Source organism: Exophiala xenobiotica, assembly GCF_000835505.1.
Source record: "Exophiala xenobiotica strain CBS 118157 unplaced genomic scaffold supercont1.1, whole genome shotgun sequence".
Classification (NCBI taxonomy): domain Eukaryota; kingdom Fungi; phylum Ascomycota; class Eurotiomycetes; order Chaetothyriales; family Herpotrichiellaceae; genus Exophiala; species Exophiala xenobiotica.
The window spans coordinates 742,781-755,982 of NW_013562494.1; the positions used below are offsets into that span (position 1 = coordinate 742,781).

The 13,202-nt window shown below is 51.5% G+C and overlaps 5 protein-coding genes across 6 annotated transcripts; 2 read left to right on the plus strand and 3 right to left on the minus strand.

Moving 5' to 3' along the window:
* Nucleotides 1-722: 722 nt before the first annotated feature.
* On the minus strand, nt 723-2,813 carry PV05_00292 (uncharacterized protein). Its single transcript, XM_013465171.1, has one exon. It carries the CDS (start codon nt 2,656-2,658, stop codon nt 1,750-1,752), a length of 909 nt encoding a protein of 302 aa, XP_013320625.1. The 5' UTR covers nt 2,659-2,813; the 3' UTR covers nt 723-1,749.
* PV05_00293 lies at nt 2,787-4,256 on the plus strand. Of its 2 annotated transcripts, XM_013465172.1 has the most exons (3): nt 2,787-3,073; nt 3,125-3,306; nt 3,420-4,256. In XM_013465172.1, exons 2-3 carry the CDS (start codon nt 3,221-3,223, stop codon nt 3,820-3,822), a joined length of 489 nt encoding a protein of 162 aa, XP_013320626.1. In that variant the 5' UTR covers nt 2,787-3,073; nt 3,125-3,220; the 3' UTR covers nt 3,823-4,256. The 2 variants fall into 2 exon arrangements, with proteins under 2 accessions (XP_013320626.1, XP_013320627.1); XM_013465173.1 differs by having other exon boundaries at nt 2,787-3,306.
* A 180-nt stretch (nt 4,257-4,436) lies between these two features.
* PV05_00294 (uncharacterized protein) lies at nt 4,437-5,787 on the minus strand (the record flags this gene model as incomplete). The annotated part of the gene is made up of 7 exons (XM_013465174.1): nt 4,437-4,756; nt 4,815-4,882; nt 4,934-5,325; nt 5,378-5,445; nt 5,494-5,530; nt 5,584-5,603; nt 5,661-5,787. The coding sequence occupies 7 exons, from the start codon at nt 5,785-5,787 to the stop codon at nt 4,437-4,439; spliced, it is 1,032 nt and encodes a 343-aa protein (XP_013320628.1).
* Nucleotides 5,788-7,913: 2,126 nt separating this feature from the next.
* On the minus strand, nt 7,914-9,249 carry PV05_00295 (uncharacterized protein; the record flags this gene model as incomplete). The annotated part of the gene is made up of 2 exons (XM_013465175.1): nt 7,914-8,278; nt 8,358-9,249. 2 exons carry the CDS (start codon nt 9,247-9,249, stop codon nt 7,914-7,916), a joined length of 1,257 nt encoding a protein of 418 aa, XP_013320629.1.
* A 1,938-nt stretch (nt 9,250-11,187) lies between these two features.
* PV05_00296 (uncharacterized protein) lies at nt 11,188-11,997 on the plus strand (the record flags this gene model as incomplete). Its single annotated transcript, XM_013465176.1, has 2 exons — nt 11,188-11,640; nt 11,698-11,997. The coding sequence occupies 2 exons, from the start codon at nt 11,188-11,190 to the stop codon at nt 11,995-11,997; spliced, it is 753 nt and encodes a 250-aa protein (XP_013320630.1).
* Between the last annotated feature and the right edge of the window lie 1,205 nt (nt 11,998-13,202).

Genomic DNA, 13,202 nt, shown 5'->3' on the forward strand with positions numbered 1-13,202 from the left:
CCCTGGAAGGAAGAACCAGCCCGGATCCTGACCTGACAAGCCTACCTTACCTAGTAGCCACAGGTTTCTGTACGACACATCATAGATCACCTCATTCACAGCCAGCCCACCCTGGAGCAACGTGCACCTTACATCAGGAAATACTAGGCTAATACTATCATGTACTCGTAGCTCATATGAGCTGAACCCGTTTCACATGGCGAATCCTGGCACTGATATCAGCAAGGGGCCTCGTCAGCTCTGCCACCTCGATCAGCTCTTTGCATCTCAGAGTCTCAAGAGGAGAAGTACGAGCGGCCCGAGGACTCAAAGCATTCTCACTTTCCACATTGGATCGATGGAAAAGACGAGCATGACCAGCTGACCTCTACCTAGTACCTACCTATGAAGTGTGTAGGCATCACCAGACTGGCTGAAAGCACGTCAAACCCCCATCAAGCATCGTATGAGGCGTGCATAGGCCACGATAGGCCAGTTCGAGGCCTAGTGAGCCCGGTGCAGCCCTGTTTGTTCACGCCCTACAGCACCAACGACGCCCGAATCGAGAGGCACCAACTAGCGGCGATGGGCTCAGGCCAGTTCCACCCAATAAAGACAGCCACGTCTTCTGCACCCCGCAAAATTCTCCAAGAGCAGCTGCCTGGAGAGTTTGCTCCTTCACCTCTATGACCTCCTTGCATCACCTGTTCTGCCTGGTCGTCGATCAAACCGTCTTGAGTTTCCGCGGGCCACGGCACACACTCACATGCTATACACAAACAATCGGGGCATCAAAAATGCTTCAGACTAAGAATATCCAGATTCCATCATTTTCCCACTAGATCGAATTCAAGTCCGTTCGCTCGGCAAGGTGACATCCTGACTCATACTGTGGTAGCCCTCGCACGCCTTCCGTGCTGTCGCCATCCATCCTCCCACGCCCTGCGAACATCGGCATGAAAATTTTTTCGCACGTGCTATGGAGGCTACTTCCAGCTGGGTTGATGGTACTTCTGGCCTATACTGCCATTTCAGTGCCATTACTCGATAATTATTCGAGCATATCCACCTCATGGGCGTCCCGGATACTCCTTTGGGCCTGACTCATGAGCCTCGTACCACCTTTGACCCTCCAAAAATTTTCCCGTCGCCTGTCTACGCTCCCACATCCGGAAGGCTGATCCAAAACTGAGGACCTTGACAGCGGTCGGGATTCTCCGATACTGCCATGTGCTTCTATGAAAGTCCAATACCCGCAGTCATGCTAAATTGCGAAATTGCCATTTCAGAGGGTTGTACCACAGTTATGTAGGACGGAGGCCAAATTTGTCCTACATGGGCCATTATACTGTGTAATTGCCAACCAGCCAAGCCAAGGGGTTTCTCATCTGCTTGCCAAAAGGGGGCCCCAAGTCGGGTTCATGCTCGTCGTCGACTGCCTTTCCAATGCCCAAGTCTGGGCCTTCGTACGAACAACCTGCTCGAGTCGTTCGGAAACTCACGCACTAATAAAGCCTCGTATGATCCAAAAAGAGGAGTATTTCTCATCGATCCGTGCATCTCCTGCCATCTCCGAAATACACACGTCGGATGGGCCGACCATGTCCGAACTCCTGATGACTCCCCTCTTACAAAGGATTCCCGGATCCGACCTGGACCTCAGGCTACCAATCTCCGTAATCTTGGGGATTTTAATAATACAGGAGGTGGATTGACTCTCTGGGCCATAGCTCACGCGATCCCCTACCACAGTACGTTCGTTTCCGCAACTTAGAATATTCCATAGCCATTCCACCACGCATAAACCCCCGGCCCAATCACACCCGCCAGCGCGCCCAGCAGCCCAAGCTCCAGAACCGCCCAAACCCATATCGTGCCTATACTCGGGGCGTCCTTCATAACGGCGTAGTACCCCTTGTCGTTGGTCAGGGCGATCAAGTAGCACCCCGCTACATTGGCCACGAGTACATACGCGATCTGGCGCAACGTGAGTACACCAAGCCGTACCCTCGGCGATATGCCTGCCGTGATTGACTCGGGCAGCAAAAGGCCGTGGAACAACGCGACCATGACTGTCAGGGTCGGAAATGCGACGAGTAGAGTGTGCGCGAAAATCGGCGGAAAGTGTAGGTCTTGAGCGTATTGGTGGACGGTCAATACTTCGAGTGTGAAGTGGATGGCTGAAAGAGATGCGGCGAGGAGGAGCGCATCGAGCCACGGCGTTTCGGGCATGTTTGCTAGCTCTGAAGACAAAGAAGAAGGATCTGGCTGGATTCGGCCATCGTCGCCGATCTTCACCTGGACAATGTTCTCAGGCTTAATGGGCGTCTGGCTGATGGCTCCTCGTCCGTCGGACCGACCTGTGAGTTCTGCTTGTCGCTCAGCTGCGATTTCGAATAGTGTTTTGGTTTGAGTCTTCGCACGTGGGCTGTCCGGCTTGGACAGGGGGATGTCGTCGGCTGAGGCTATTGCTGGGCTGCCGGATCCCTTGGCACGCCGCTGCTTGCGGTTCATTTCTTTTTTTTTGACTGAATTCAAGTGTATCCTCCTGCAAAAGGCCTTCTTCCTCAGTGTGGAATGCTCCTGAGCCGGGAGCGAATTGATCTGGAAATTGCTAGCTGCACCGAAATTACACGTCGGTGGCTGAGGCAGTAATGGCCGGACCATCGAATTTCGCATTCATGAAGGTCCCAAGCCGCTCTCACGAGATGTACCAGAGCATTAGAGCGTACCCTTTCCAGCGGGTAAGTCGACGATATTGGCAGAGTTACGAAGTACGGAGTAGGTGAAACGGATTCCGTGAACTTCTTGGTTCTCACCTGCCAAGAGCAGAGCCTTGTGCAGCCTTGTCACCATAGCTCGACCCTTGGCCTCTCTTCTCGTTTGGTGAACACCCCATGTCACTTCACTCTTTCACCCATCCCTTGTAGGGTCACCGGGTCATCCTTCTTGCAACGTATATCATATTGACAGCAGAAGCAACGGTTGTGAAGCTCATTATGCCGAACGCGCGGGCTGATAAGAAAAGTCCACAGCCGAAGTTGGGTTCTGGGCTCAGTCCTTAGCCGAGGTCCAACTGGCCAATATCATCATCGTATCTAGACCTCGACAACATCTTCGATATGACCTTGCTAACGTTCAGGAGCGTAGTATTAACGAGTTTTGATCCGAATTCTACGTACTCCTACGATATCTTCCATCAACATATTGTCCAACGGAAGGGAAAATTCATTGCTTGAATATGCCCGAGCTTGGCCTCGACCTCGCCTCCAAGCGTGTACGGAAACGCAGCGATTATGGCTATCACCTCGACTTTCGGCTCCGCTGGTAAGTACAGTACCCGGTACATTTTCAATATTCTGGCATGGCGACGCCGGTGCCTTTTGCCTTGAGGCGGAACCCTTTCTCTCAGAGCGAGCTGCAGACTGAGGCTCGTCAAGGAACGACAACGACATCTTCGGACACATGAACAACCCGTACTACGGCGTCCTCATCGACAGCATCGTCAACCAGTACATGATCGAGCAGTGTGGGTACAAAGTCAACAAGGGCGAGCAGGCCGGCATCATCGCCAACACGTATTGCGATTACTTCGGGTCAGTGTCCTACCCGGACGTCGTGGATTGTGGTTTGCGGATCGTGAAATTGGGTAAGGCGAGCGTCATGTATGAGGTTGGGATATTCAGGAAGGGTGAAGACGCTGTGAAAGCCGTCGGAGGGTCGACGCATGTTTACGTGCTGCAGAGGGATGGCCAGTTAGGGAAGCCGGACAAGGATGGGATGCCGAAGCATATGAGGGAAGGGTATGAGCGGCTGATGAAGCGGCAGGGGGCGAAATTGTGAAGAAAGCGGCCGGGCGAAGTGTATCCTTTGTTTCTTCGGGTTGGCTGCACAGCTGTGAAAGGAGGGATGGAATGGTGCGAAGCGACGACAGAGAAGGGGACGGCTCAGAGGACACGATTGGGACATTGAAGATGCTGTCCTGCTCAGCAGGTGTAAATGTACATAAGGACTCGTCGGATGCAGAGTCTTCGAAATAGCAAGGAAGATGGAGGCTGGCAACGCTGGCCTTGTGGTGGCCTTCAGGGCATTCTTGCTGGTACGTACAGGCCCTCGATGCCCGGGGCTTACCCAAATATGAGAAATCCTAGGCGATTGGGGGCATTTGTTGGAGGCATGTTGGAGGGAACGGTTAGGCGATTGGCACCTGGACTGTCTCAAAGGATACCCAACTAAGTTCGGTTGCGGCCCGCCCCACGAGCTCCTCATGCTTGTCGAAGAACACCTGTTCCACCCGTTCCCGAGTTATCGTTCATTATTCCGAGTACTTCTGGTCTGATTACGATTCTATGTACCTCACCCTCACCCTCATTCCCATTACCATATCATTCATTTCTCGTATCATACATTCCTACAAATGCCCAAGATATTCTTTTCGGCGAAAGTCACTACAGACGCTACGCCTGCAATTCCACTGTCCTGTCAGCTCTAGCGGGGAATTGGTACAGCTCCATCCGCATTCCGAGATCCTTTCTATCGGAGCCTAATGAAGATTTCGGGATGCTTTCGGTGCGTTCATACAGGGTTCGTTCTTCGGTACTCTGAGTCCGGAGGGTCGACGAGGGCGGGGGCCATGACTTATGCCGGAATGAGCTGTATGACCGTCTGATGGTATCGACGGCGCCAATGGTTTTTTGCTTGACTGCACCTGCACATGCAGCGCAGATACCAACGTGGTTTTCGACTGCTGCCCATAGGAAAACGAGTGCGTAATTTTCTGTTGAACATGGTCAGCATGTGGACAAGAGAAACATGGACCGAGAGGATATGCTCACGGGAGAAGTTGTTCGATTGACCTAGTTCATGAACGGCGACAAGGCGGAGAATGCTCGCCAGTACGACGCTGGAATGACATTGTCAGTGAGGTATGCAAGCATCCAGGGTGAACACTTACATTCCACCAACCCCGAACAGTGTGTATATACCCCAGCGGTGACCTCTCAACATGTCGACATTTCGTAGCAACATAATTGGTATCAAATACATGACGGTGTCATTCGCAATCATGAATATCGAGTTGAAGTAGAAGAAGGCCATTAGGTTGATACACTGTGCGCCATCTTCAACCGGGGGAATCAGCCATCTCGTCCACACATGGCTCAACGGTACACATTGTAGCATGGTGACAAGGACGGAGCTGATTCCGAAGGCGGCTGCGATGAATTGCATGAAGTGGATGAACCATGTTTGTGGGCGTGTGCGTGCCAGGCCGTAGTAAAATGTAAGCCAAGCGTGCTTGACGAACATGTTGCAGAGGAAGTAAGGAGGGAAAGCCGCAATGAGAAGCTGTTGAGAAGTTAGTGAGCGTGCGACACCGGTCACCCAGGACAGTGCGTACCTTCTGAAGTGTTTCTCTCGTGGCGAACTCCTTGGGCGAGATTGAAGCACCAAGTCCATGGGCAGCAGCTGATTCAGGTTAGTCATGACCTGGACAATCTGTCTTGTTGGGCTTACCAGCACACACGAGACTCGTCATTACCAACGCGAAGAACTGTAGCGAGGTTAAGTATGGTGCCGATTCGTGCCCTTTGAGGTTCGACATACTGTACTTGCGACGAGTAGCCCTGGGTAAGTTTAGTCTTTGCACAGTTGATGCAGGGAGTTTGTGTTCTTTGACTCACATTTACTCGCGTTCAGATGGCCGGTGACCTTGTACTGTCTGTCCAACTGCAGAGCCACCGACACGATGGTCGATACAGCAAGCACAATGCTCGTTCCCACCAGGGCGGCATCAGTAGATTCCAACATGTTTGATACTGCGACTTTGCGTGCACAGATCAAGGTCGAGAAGGTCGAGGAGCGCTCCGGCAGGTGTCAATTGTCGATATATACCGTGGTGACTCCATTGTACCTCGCATGGCCACCAATACCAGGGTATGGGCTCAAAATGTGCTGATATGTTTCAAATCCGGATGGCGGACTCGCCACTTCGGATGCACAAGATACGTATTCAAACTCAGCTCCACCGCAAATGTGGGAGCATGACCTGTCAATTGTGGTGCTGTAGAAGCAAGCAAGCTCCAATACGAGGTCATCCTATCATCAAGACGTGGTCGAAAATTGACAGGTGGCTTACAGCGGACTTCGGGCCCAGGGAACGATCCGAACGAAGACGTTGAGCAACCCTCGAGGAGAACCGACTCTGTCATCGAAAGGTTGAACATGTGGGGAGAAAGACACGATCTATCTGTCGCAACAAGATCGAGGCTCTTCCATGTGGGCAACATGATAAGTCCTGGACAGTTGGCATCGGTTCGACTGGTACTCGTATCCAAAGACTTGCCACTGGAACCTCGTAGTCATATCAGACGTACCCTTGCATGATGTTGTCTTGGGATTACGAAAGTAGTCTTTGCCGTGACCGAAGATCTTGCTGGCAGGGTTTTGTCGATCATGGTGATTGCTCACATAATCGACTGGGATGGGCGATGGCGAGATGATACGAGCGAGATGGATGCTTTGAGGGTGTCGCTACAAAACATATTGGGATACTGAGCCGTTGTCAAAAGATGCAGCTAAGAAATAGGGCGCCGTGGGCCCCTCCTCGCTTCCTCGCGTGCCGCCTGCCGCTTCCCCGAACGGGTCAATCGGCTTTGGCCTTGCGGGGGACTCTAGATTGGCGACTTTCTAGCGAGCAGCAAATGATTTCTGAGTTGCTGAACTGCTGAAGGGCTGAAAGGTTTCCTGGACTAACATGAGGTCCAGGATACGTAGTATATCGTGTTAAGAAGCAAGATCGGAAGGATGGCTAGTCCCCATAGTAGGTGCCCGCAACTTCGGATGCGAAACGATGTGCTGGGAGATGATCCTGGCGAGACCTGTACGGAGTGCTATCATACCTGGGCTTGTTGCAAGGACTACCCTGGATCTAAACTGCGCTCGCCAAAATTTTCGACGTTGGGGGGGTGTGTCTCGGCTTTGCAAAGAACGAGAAGGGCCCAGCCTCCCCCATTTCAGGTACTGATGGTGACGTAGCATTGAATGATGCTCTGAGCAGAAATTGACAACAATTCCATACTCCGTACGGAGTATCATACTCCGTACGGAGTATGTTCGTGAGGCTTCGAAGCTGTGGTTAAAAGACTAGGAAGGACGAGAGATCAAATAATGGATTCCAAGTAGATTTTGCGGGACTTTAACTAGTGGCTCGTCCCGCCCGCAGCCAGTCTGTGCGAGTTCCACCTTATTTCCTGCCCGGATTCTCGAGGAGCCTTTGAATCGGCTTTGGTCTTAACGGTTCTATAATCTCAAGTTGCAGTTGCCGAGGCGCAGCGTTTGTGGATTTCGGGGGGAACCTATCTAGGGACATAGTAGGCATTGATCAGTACGACTGGAAGCTCCGAGTGGCTTTGCCCCCTGGCACCCACCTGGTAATTCTAGGCTCATTATGGTTCGAACAGTCTCCGCCACCGGTCAGAGTAATGGGCTCGAGAAAAGAACTTCGCGATGATGGTACAGATTGCATACTACCTAACATCAAGAGAGGATTGGGAGTTGTCATCAATTTATTGTGTGATCAAAAGACGGATCCAACATCATCCAATGCGCCCATAGCCAACCACGGATCTCAACCACATTGGTAGAGCCAGTTACCACGCCACAGTCCAACTATCGTCTCGTTTTCTCACACGTCGTGTTGAGTAACTACTTTCCCAGCCATCAACCCGAGACTGTGTCTGCATTCAAGAGAGCTGATTCGTTTTTAGACGATGATGTTGCTGTTTTGATGCAATGCTTGATCTTCTGCTTTGGGAATCTGACCGGGGCCCCAAGGTACTCGGGACTCAGCAACAGATTGGCGGTGAATTTTGCATTCATGCTGAGCGAGGACCTCAGCCGGCGTTTTCATATACCTCTCCCAGTGGAGACCTAACTTATAGCTGGTCCCTGCTTCCCCTTATGCCTCCATTTCCATACGGCTCCGGGGTTCCCAAATGGGAATAACTCTGCATCCTCGAATGGGTATCCGGGGGCATCATGGGAATGGAGTCCTCATCGTCCGCGACCTCCTTGTATGGACCCTTGATATCTTTTGCCTTCTTACCCTTGGCAGCTTTCCACATGTCGCGGCCGATCACAAGGCCAGGGTGGAAAATGGTAAGCCCGGCGACCGCAATGATGATCATTGGGCCCTCGAAGATCATGAAGAGAAGTTCGTTGTTGGCCAGCTTTCCGTCGAAGCCGTCTTGTAGCTCTGCGAGTCGGAAAGCGGATCGAATTTGAATCGTTATGGTGGCAACTGCGATAGCTGTTGCATCCGGAATCAGGCATTGACTCTAAAAATTGTGATTGCGGGAAGGGAAGAAGACTGTACTCACCTATAAGAAAACACTTGAACTTGACAGTTGATCTGAGAACGATTGTCTCGCCGTTGATTTTGTGCGGATTCCGGACCGTGCACCAAGCAAAGTGCGCGCAGAGCAGCATGAATATGCTCAAGGATGCCACCTGGGACCAAAGACCGGCGATCATGATATCGACCCCTCGCTGATTGCTCGCCTCATCGTCGGCCATAGAGGTAATGGCACCTCCTGCCGACTGCAGCACCAGAGAAACAGAGTCGCACGCCATGAAAATGTATGTGATGACCCTCGGTCTGAGCAGACTCAGCTTCTCACCAAAGATGTAGATAATGCGGGCGAGACATAGGTAGATTGAGGCGGAGAGGAATGCAGGTCCGATGGTGAGGCCGACCAGGTTGATGATGAAATAGTTTTTCTCGAACACGTTGTGGTGCAGCAGAATACGGCCGCCGTAGCCTGCCACCTCGAGGATGTTCCCGCACGTCATGCCCACCAAGAAGCTCCATGTTCTGAATTTGACGCCGAAGAAGATATGGAGGACCAGCAGAGCAACGAAGACCCCCGCATATGCCGCGTTGCCAGGCAATGTTGGGATGTATTCAAGCATGCCATCTTCCTTGACCGAGCAAGTGGCGTACGTGCACTCAATTTCCGTACTGTTCGACATGATCTGCGTCTCTGAGGTGTCTGTCTGAGTCGAAGAAAGTGGTGAGCTATTGATGAGATTCGTGGTTGTAACATTGTAGTGTGCTTCGGCCAGAGCCCCATCCTTATGTATGCTCTTTGGTGTCTCAGGATCTGCGAAAAGGAGACCCAAAAAGCCACGGTCCGCCCCATCCAAACAATGCCAAGCCTGCGAATCGAACGTGGCTTGTCCCAATGGGTGGCAGGGAGCAGCCTTTCCCATCGAAAATCCTTAATTTAGATGTTTGAAGAGTATCTCGAAGGAAGGCCTTAAATGCAGTTGTGTCGTGATGGCAACTCAGGAGCGTGGCTACTTTCTCAAGGAAGCCACAAATTAGGCTAGCCGATGATCGCCAAGTAGGTGAAACTGCTAGTACTGTCTCCGTAGGGCTGAGGGGAGTATGGATAATGAGTTGTCGGCCCCATTTCATATTCGATCCTGTGAAGTGCAGCAACCCTGGTACCAGTAGAGTGAGGCATTGCTACAAGCCATTCGCTGCTCTTTGATCATTCGTGCTGTGCATGGCGATTACTTTCATGGGTTTGATTCCAGACACGGAATAAGTAACGCCGACTTTCTGTCCTGGCTCGAGTCATGATGCCTAATAAACGTTGCTTGCTTCCGACTTTGTATCCAGCTTCACTCCCGAGTATTCTGGCACTCGAGACTTTCTAGAAAACAATCCTTGCACCTCGAGTTAATTGAGTTGGCGGCGGCCTTTGAGGATCACTCGCCCGAGGGCTGGCCAACGTCGGCAATCAAACCAAGTACAATCTTGGTTGACAGGGCTTATCTATCGTATGGTGACTTGGTCAAGTAGTGGACGAGACAGTCTGAAACGAGGAAGAGAAGCCTGCATCATGGGGAACTTGACATTCATCCACTTAGGATTCCGTGCGACGCGTGCAATTTATTACCTGATCCAAGAAGTCACTGCTGCGAGCCTCCCAGGCCCGAGGAGGAAAGCGGTCCTCGACCCGAGATGGTTGCCTTTGGAGCTCGACAAGCACGGCCCGCGAGAGGATATTCTAGTTATAGTCTGATCAGTGCAATACAATAATCTACTGTGGTTATCGGGGCATCTGTCGATACCACTACAACCATAGTACACAGTATAGCTTCTGGCAAACATTTGCCTTCTTCTGTTCCCTTCGTCGCCTCCAACGTCTGCTACCCGGTAAGTCACTGACTTCGCATCACTAATGACCCTGAGTTTAGGACCATGGACGCTGACGCCAAGCACCCTAAAAAAGGAGAAATAACCGTGAACCCCATGCTCCACAGGATCTGCAGTTGCCATAGGTTCAAATCAAAGCACTTCTAGAGGTTACGTGCCGCGGAACCGAGGAGTTAGGCTGATCCGGGTGGTGGGCGCCTACGCTAGCGGCAATTCGCGCTCCGGTCACAGCAATGGAAGATGTCGTTTTGTTCGCCAAAGTTGGAGAGGCGTGTTTGCAGGAATGGCATTAGACGCTCAAAATAAGAGAGTGTAGAGGTCGTTCTATACAAGTCAAAGCCTGGACGAAATCACACCAACTTTCACTCCTGTATCGCAACCGAACTTCCATCGCCCACCATGGTCGTGCACATTGAGATAGCATTCGTCAACGGACTTAGGCACGCTGCTAGCAGCGAAGTCTACTTTTTGGGAGACGCAGGAATTGATGGCTGTATCACTCTGAGCGATCAGGTCGAGTTCGACTTCGACAATGTCATACTTTCTTTAGAAGGTTTATGCCTCCAGCCCCCGTGGACGTGACCCATTCAAGACGCTCACAAAGGTCAGGAATCTTGGTTAACACTATACGGTATTCAGGCTGGTATGCAGAGACTCTTTGCCAAAGAGCGCAGAAAGTAGGGTTGACATACACAATCCATCTACCTTCCATACTGACCTATTCATACCAGCTGCTGCAACTGAACGACGTCAAGAGAGCTACAGAATTCGTGGCGAACCAGGGCCAAAGTAAACGCCTTCAAAAGTGCTTTTTCCATTTCGATATACCCAGAAAATTGCACTACGAGCTTTTGGGCCAAAATGACGGATACCTGCGAGATCTTCCGGCTTCTTTCCCACGCGCCACGCGTGGCAGAAGGCCAGCTCTGCTGCGGGAACGTTGTGAGGGAAATTGCAAAGTTGCATACACGCTCCACGTGCAGATGCGCGCTCGGGACCAGGTGGTAGCAAGCTGCTCGCATCCTGCCAAGATAATTCCCACGCTGGAGCCCCGGCCGCCCACTTGTATCGCAGACTTTCCGGGTGAATATGCTCTGGCGAAGTCTCGACGTCGGATTTTACCGTTACTGGCCAAATACTATACCACAGACCTGCTGCTCAAAGCCAGTGAACCGGCACCTCTCGTTTTGAGTCATATAACGGACCCTGTCTCATTCTCCACCACCTTACATTTGACACAAACGACTTATGCACGGAAAGGTCGCGGCGAAGCGAAACCACGGGACGCGGTCAACTGTCGATGCATTTGTGCCCTAATATCCTCAACATTTATATCAAGTGTTCCGCGAAAGAGTGTCCCAACGCTGCTTGACCTATCCACTTCGGCGGCCACGTTAAGTCGAAATCTCCAGATCTGTGCTAGAACGAAGGCTACGGTATGTTTCTCGAATTGGAGAGAAGTCACCTATACTTTACGCTGTGGGCAAATCCAGGAACCTATCCTTCCTTCCACTAATAGTGCTACAGGCGAGAATGATGCCTCCAAGGTCACAACACAATGGGAAGCAAAAGCCTCTGTGACTCTCGAGTTCGGCCACAACAATGTCATAGTTCCCAGTTTCGAATCTTCCCTGCTTTCTCTACGTTACAGTCTCGACCTTCGTGTGTGGATAAGGGAATCAAGCCGCTCCAGGTTCCACCTGGTTCTGCCGGTGCAGATATCTTACGGCACCAATACTGACTATGCTCCTCGGATGCTTGCAGGACTGGAATCCCCTGCGTACTTTGTATAGGTTGCCGTCGTTCCTCTCCGCTAATCACAACATGTTGATTCAACAACTCCTCGATGCAACTCAGTGTCCACCAACGGTTTCCTTCAGGTTTTGGTGCAAGCAGGAGTGCCAATGCCTTAGCAGGTCTTCCTATCCGGAGCGTATATAAAGCCCAGACGTTGGAGCCTGTCTCCACAAAACCATACACACTTCTGAATCAGAGGATACCTGTCTGCGCACTTCTTTTTATGGTTCTTCCGTCAACTTTCAAATGCCCGCGATGCCTCAACCTTGATCTGGAGTCCTTTCTTGGCAAGCAAACTCTTTGTTTCCGTAGTACTACAAGAAGCAAACAAAATATCCCTTGTTCTCAACCAGGCAAGAACCATATGAGCTTGTCTGTGTATATCTCTCATTATCCTAATTCGGGCCGAGCGCTCCAAAGTCGAGCTTCGGTTAAATGCCGGCCCTGAATCAAGTGACCAAATCATGGAAACCAGATTCCCACGGCCCTGGCGAGATAGACCCAAGTCATGGACACAGAGGCATGATTGAATGGCGACTTGCGGCGCCTAAGATATCTGATCCTGGTTTGGGCTTGATTGAGGCGCAGATGCGAGGGCAAGGAAGGAATTCTCTTCGTGAACGGGGCCCATGTCGGTTTCACGATAATGGGAACCGACACCACAAACCCCAAATTGGACGTATTCTCAGTTGCTGTGTCCACTCACGGACGCGGTTTGTTATACAGCCGGAGGTTGGGGGCATTGGGGCGAAACCGTTGTAAACGAAGCGTAGAAAACGGTCAGCGAAGCAATCGGCAAGTAGATGATTTAGAGTAGTGGACTCAAATGTAGGTGACGCTGCTCAAGTTATTGTATCGATGGAATTGAGATCCGTCCGACTTTGCAATGTAGTGCTGTACACAATTACTGGGAAACAAGGTGGATTTATCTATTCGCTTATTCGCATTCCGCCGTGTTATGCTTCTGTGCCATCTTCGAGGGTCGAGCCTTGATCTCGTGCGAGTACCTCGTTCATGCCTCACCTCACATCTTCCTTCCCGCATGAACCTTGGCAGTATATACCACGGAAAATAAGCGGAGTAACAAGTACGCCTCCTGGAACGATCGAACATGTTGTCGCGCCATCTTGGCCGTCTCTTCAGTCGCGAACGTGAGCCTGACGTGACTCCTTTCCTCCAGCCCGCCTCTGCGCCGCTGCAC

Excerpts from the sequence above, each read along its gene's own strand:
- PV05_00292 (XM_013465171.1), bottom strand. The coding sequence starts at position 2,658 with ATGCGAAATTCGATGGTCCGGCCATTACTGCCTCAGCCACCGACGTGT.
- PV05_00293 (XM_013465173.1), top strand. The coding sequence starts at position 3,221 with ATGCCCGAGCTTGGCCTCGACCTCGCCTCCAAGCGTGTACGGAAACGC. Across the intron at positions 3,307-3,419 it reads CTCGACTTTCGGCTCCGCTG|GAACGACAACGACATCTTCG; the intron begins GTAAGTACAGTA and ends AGGCTCGTCAAG.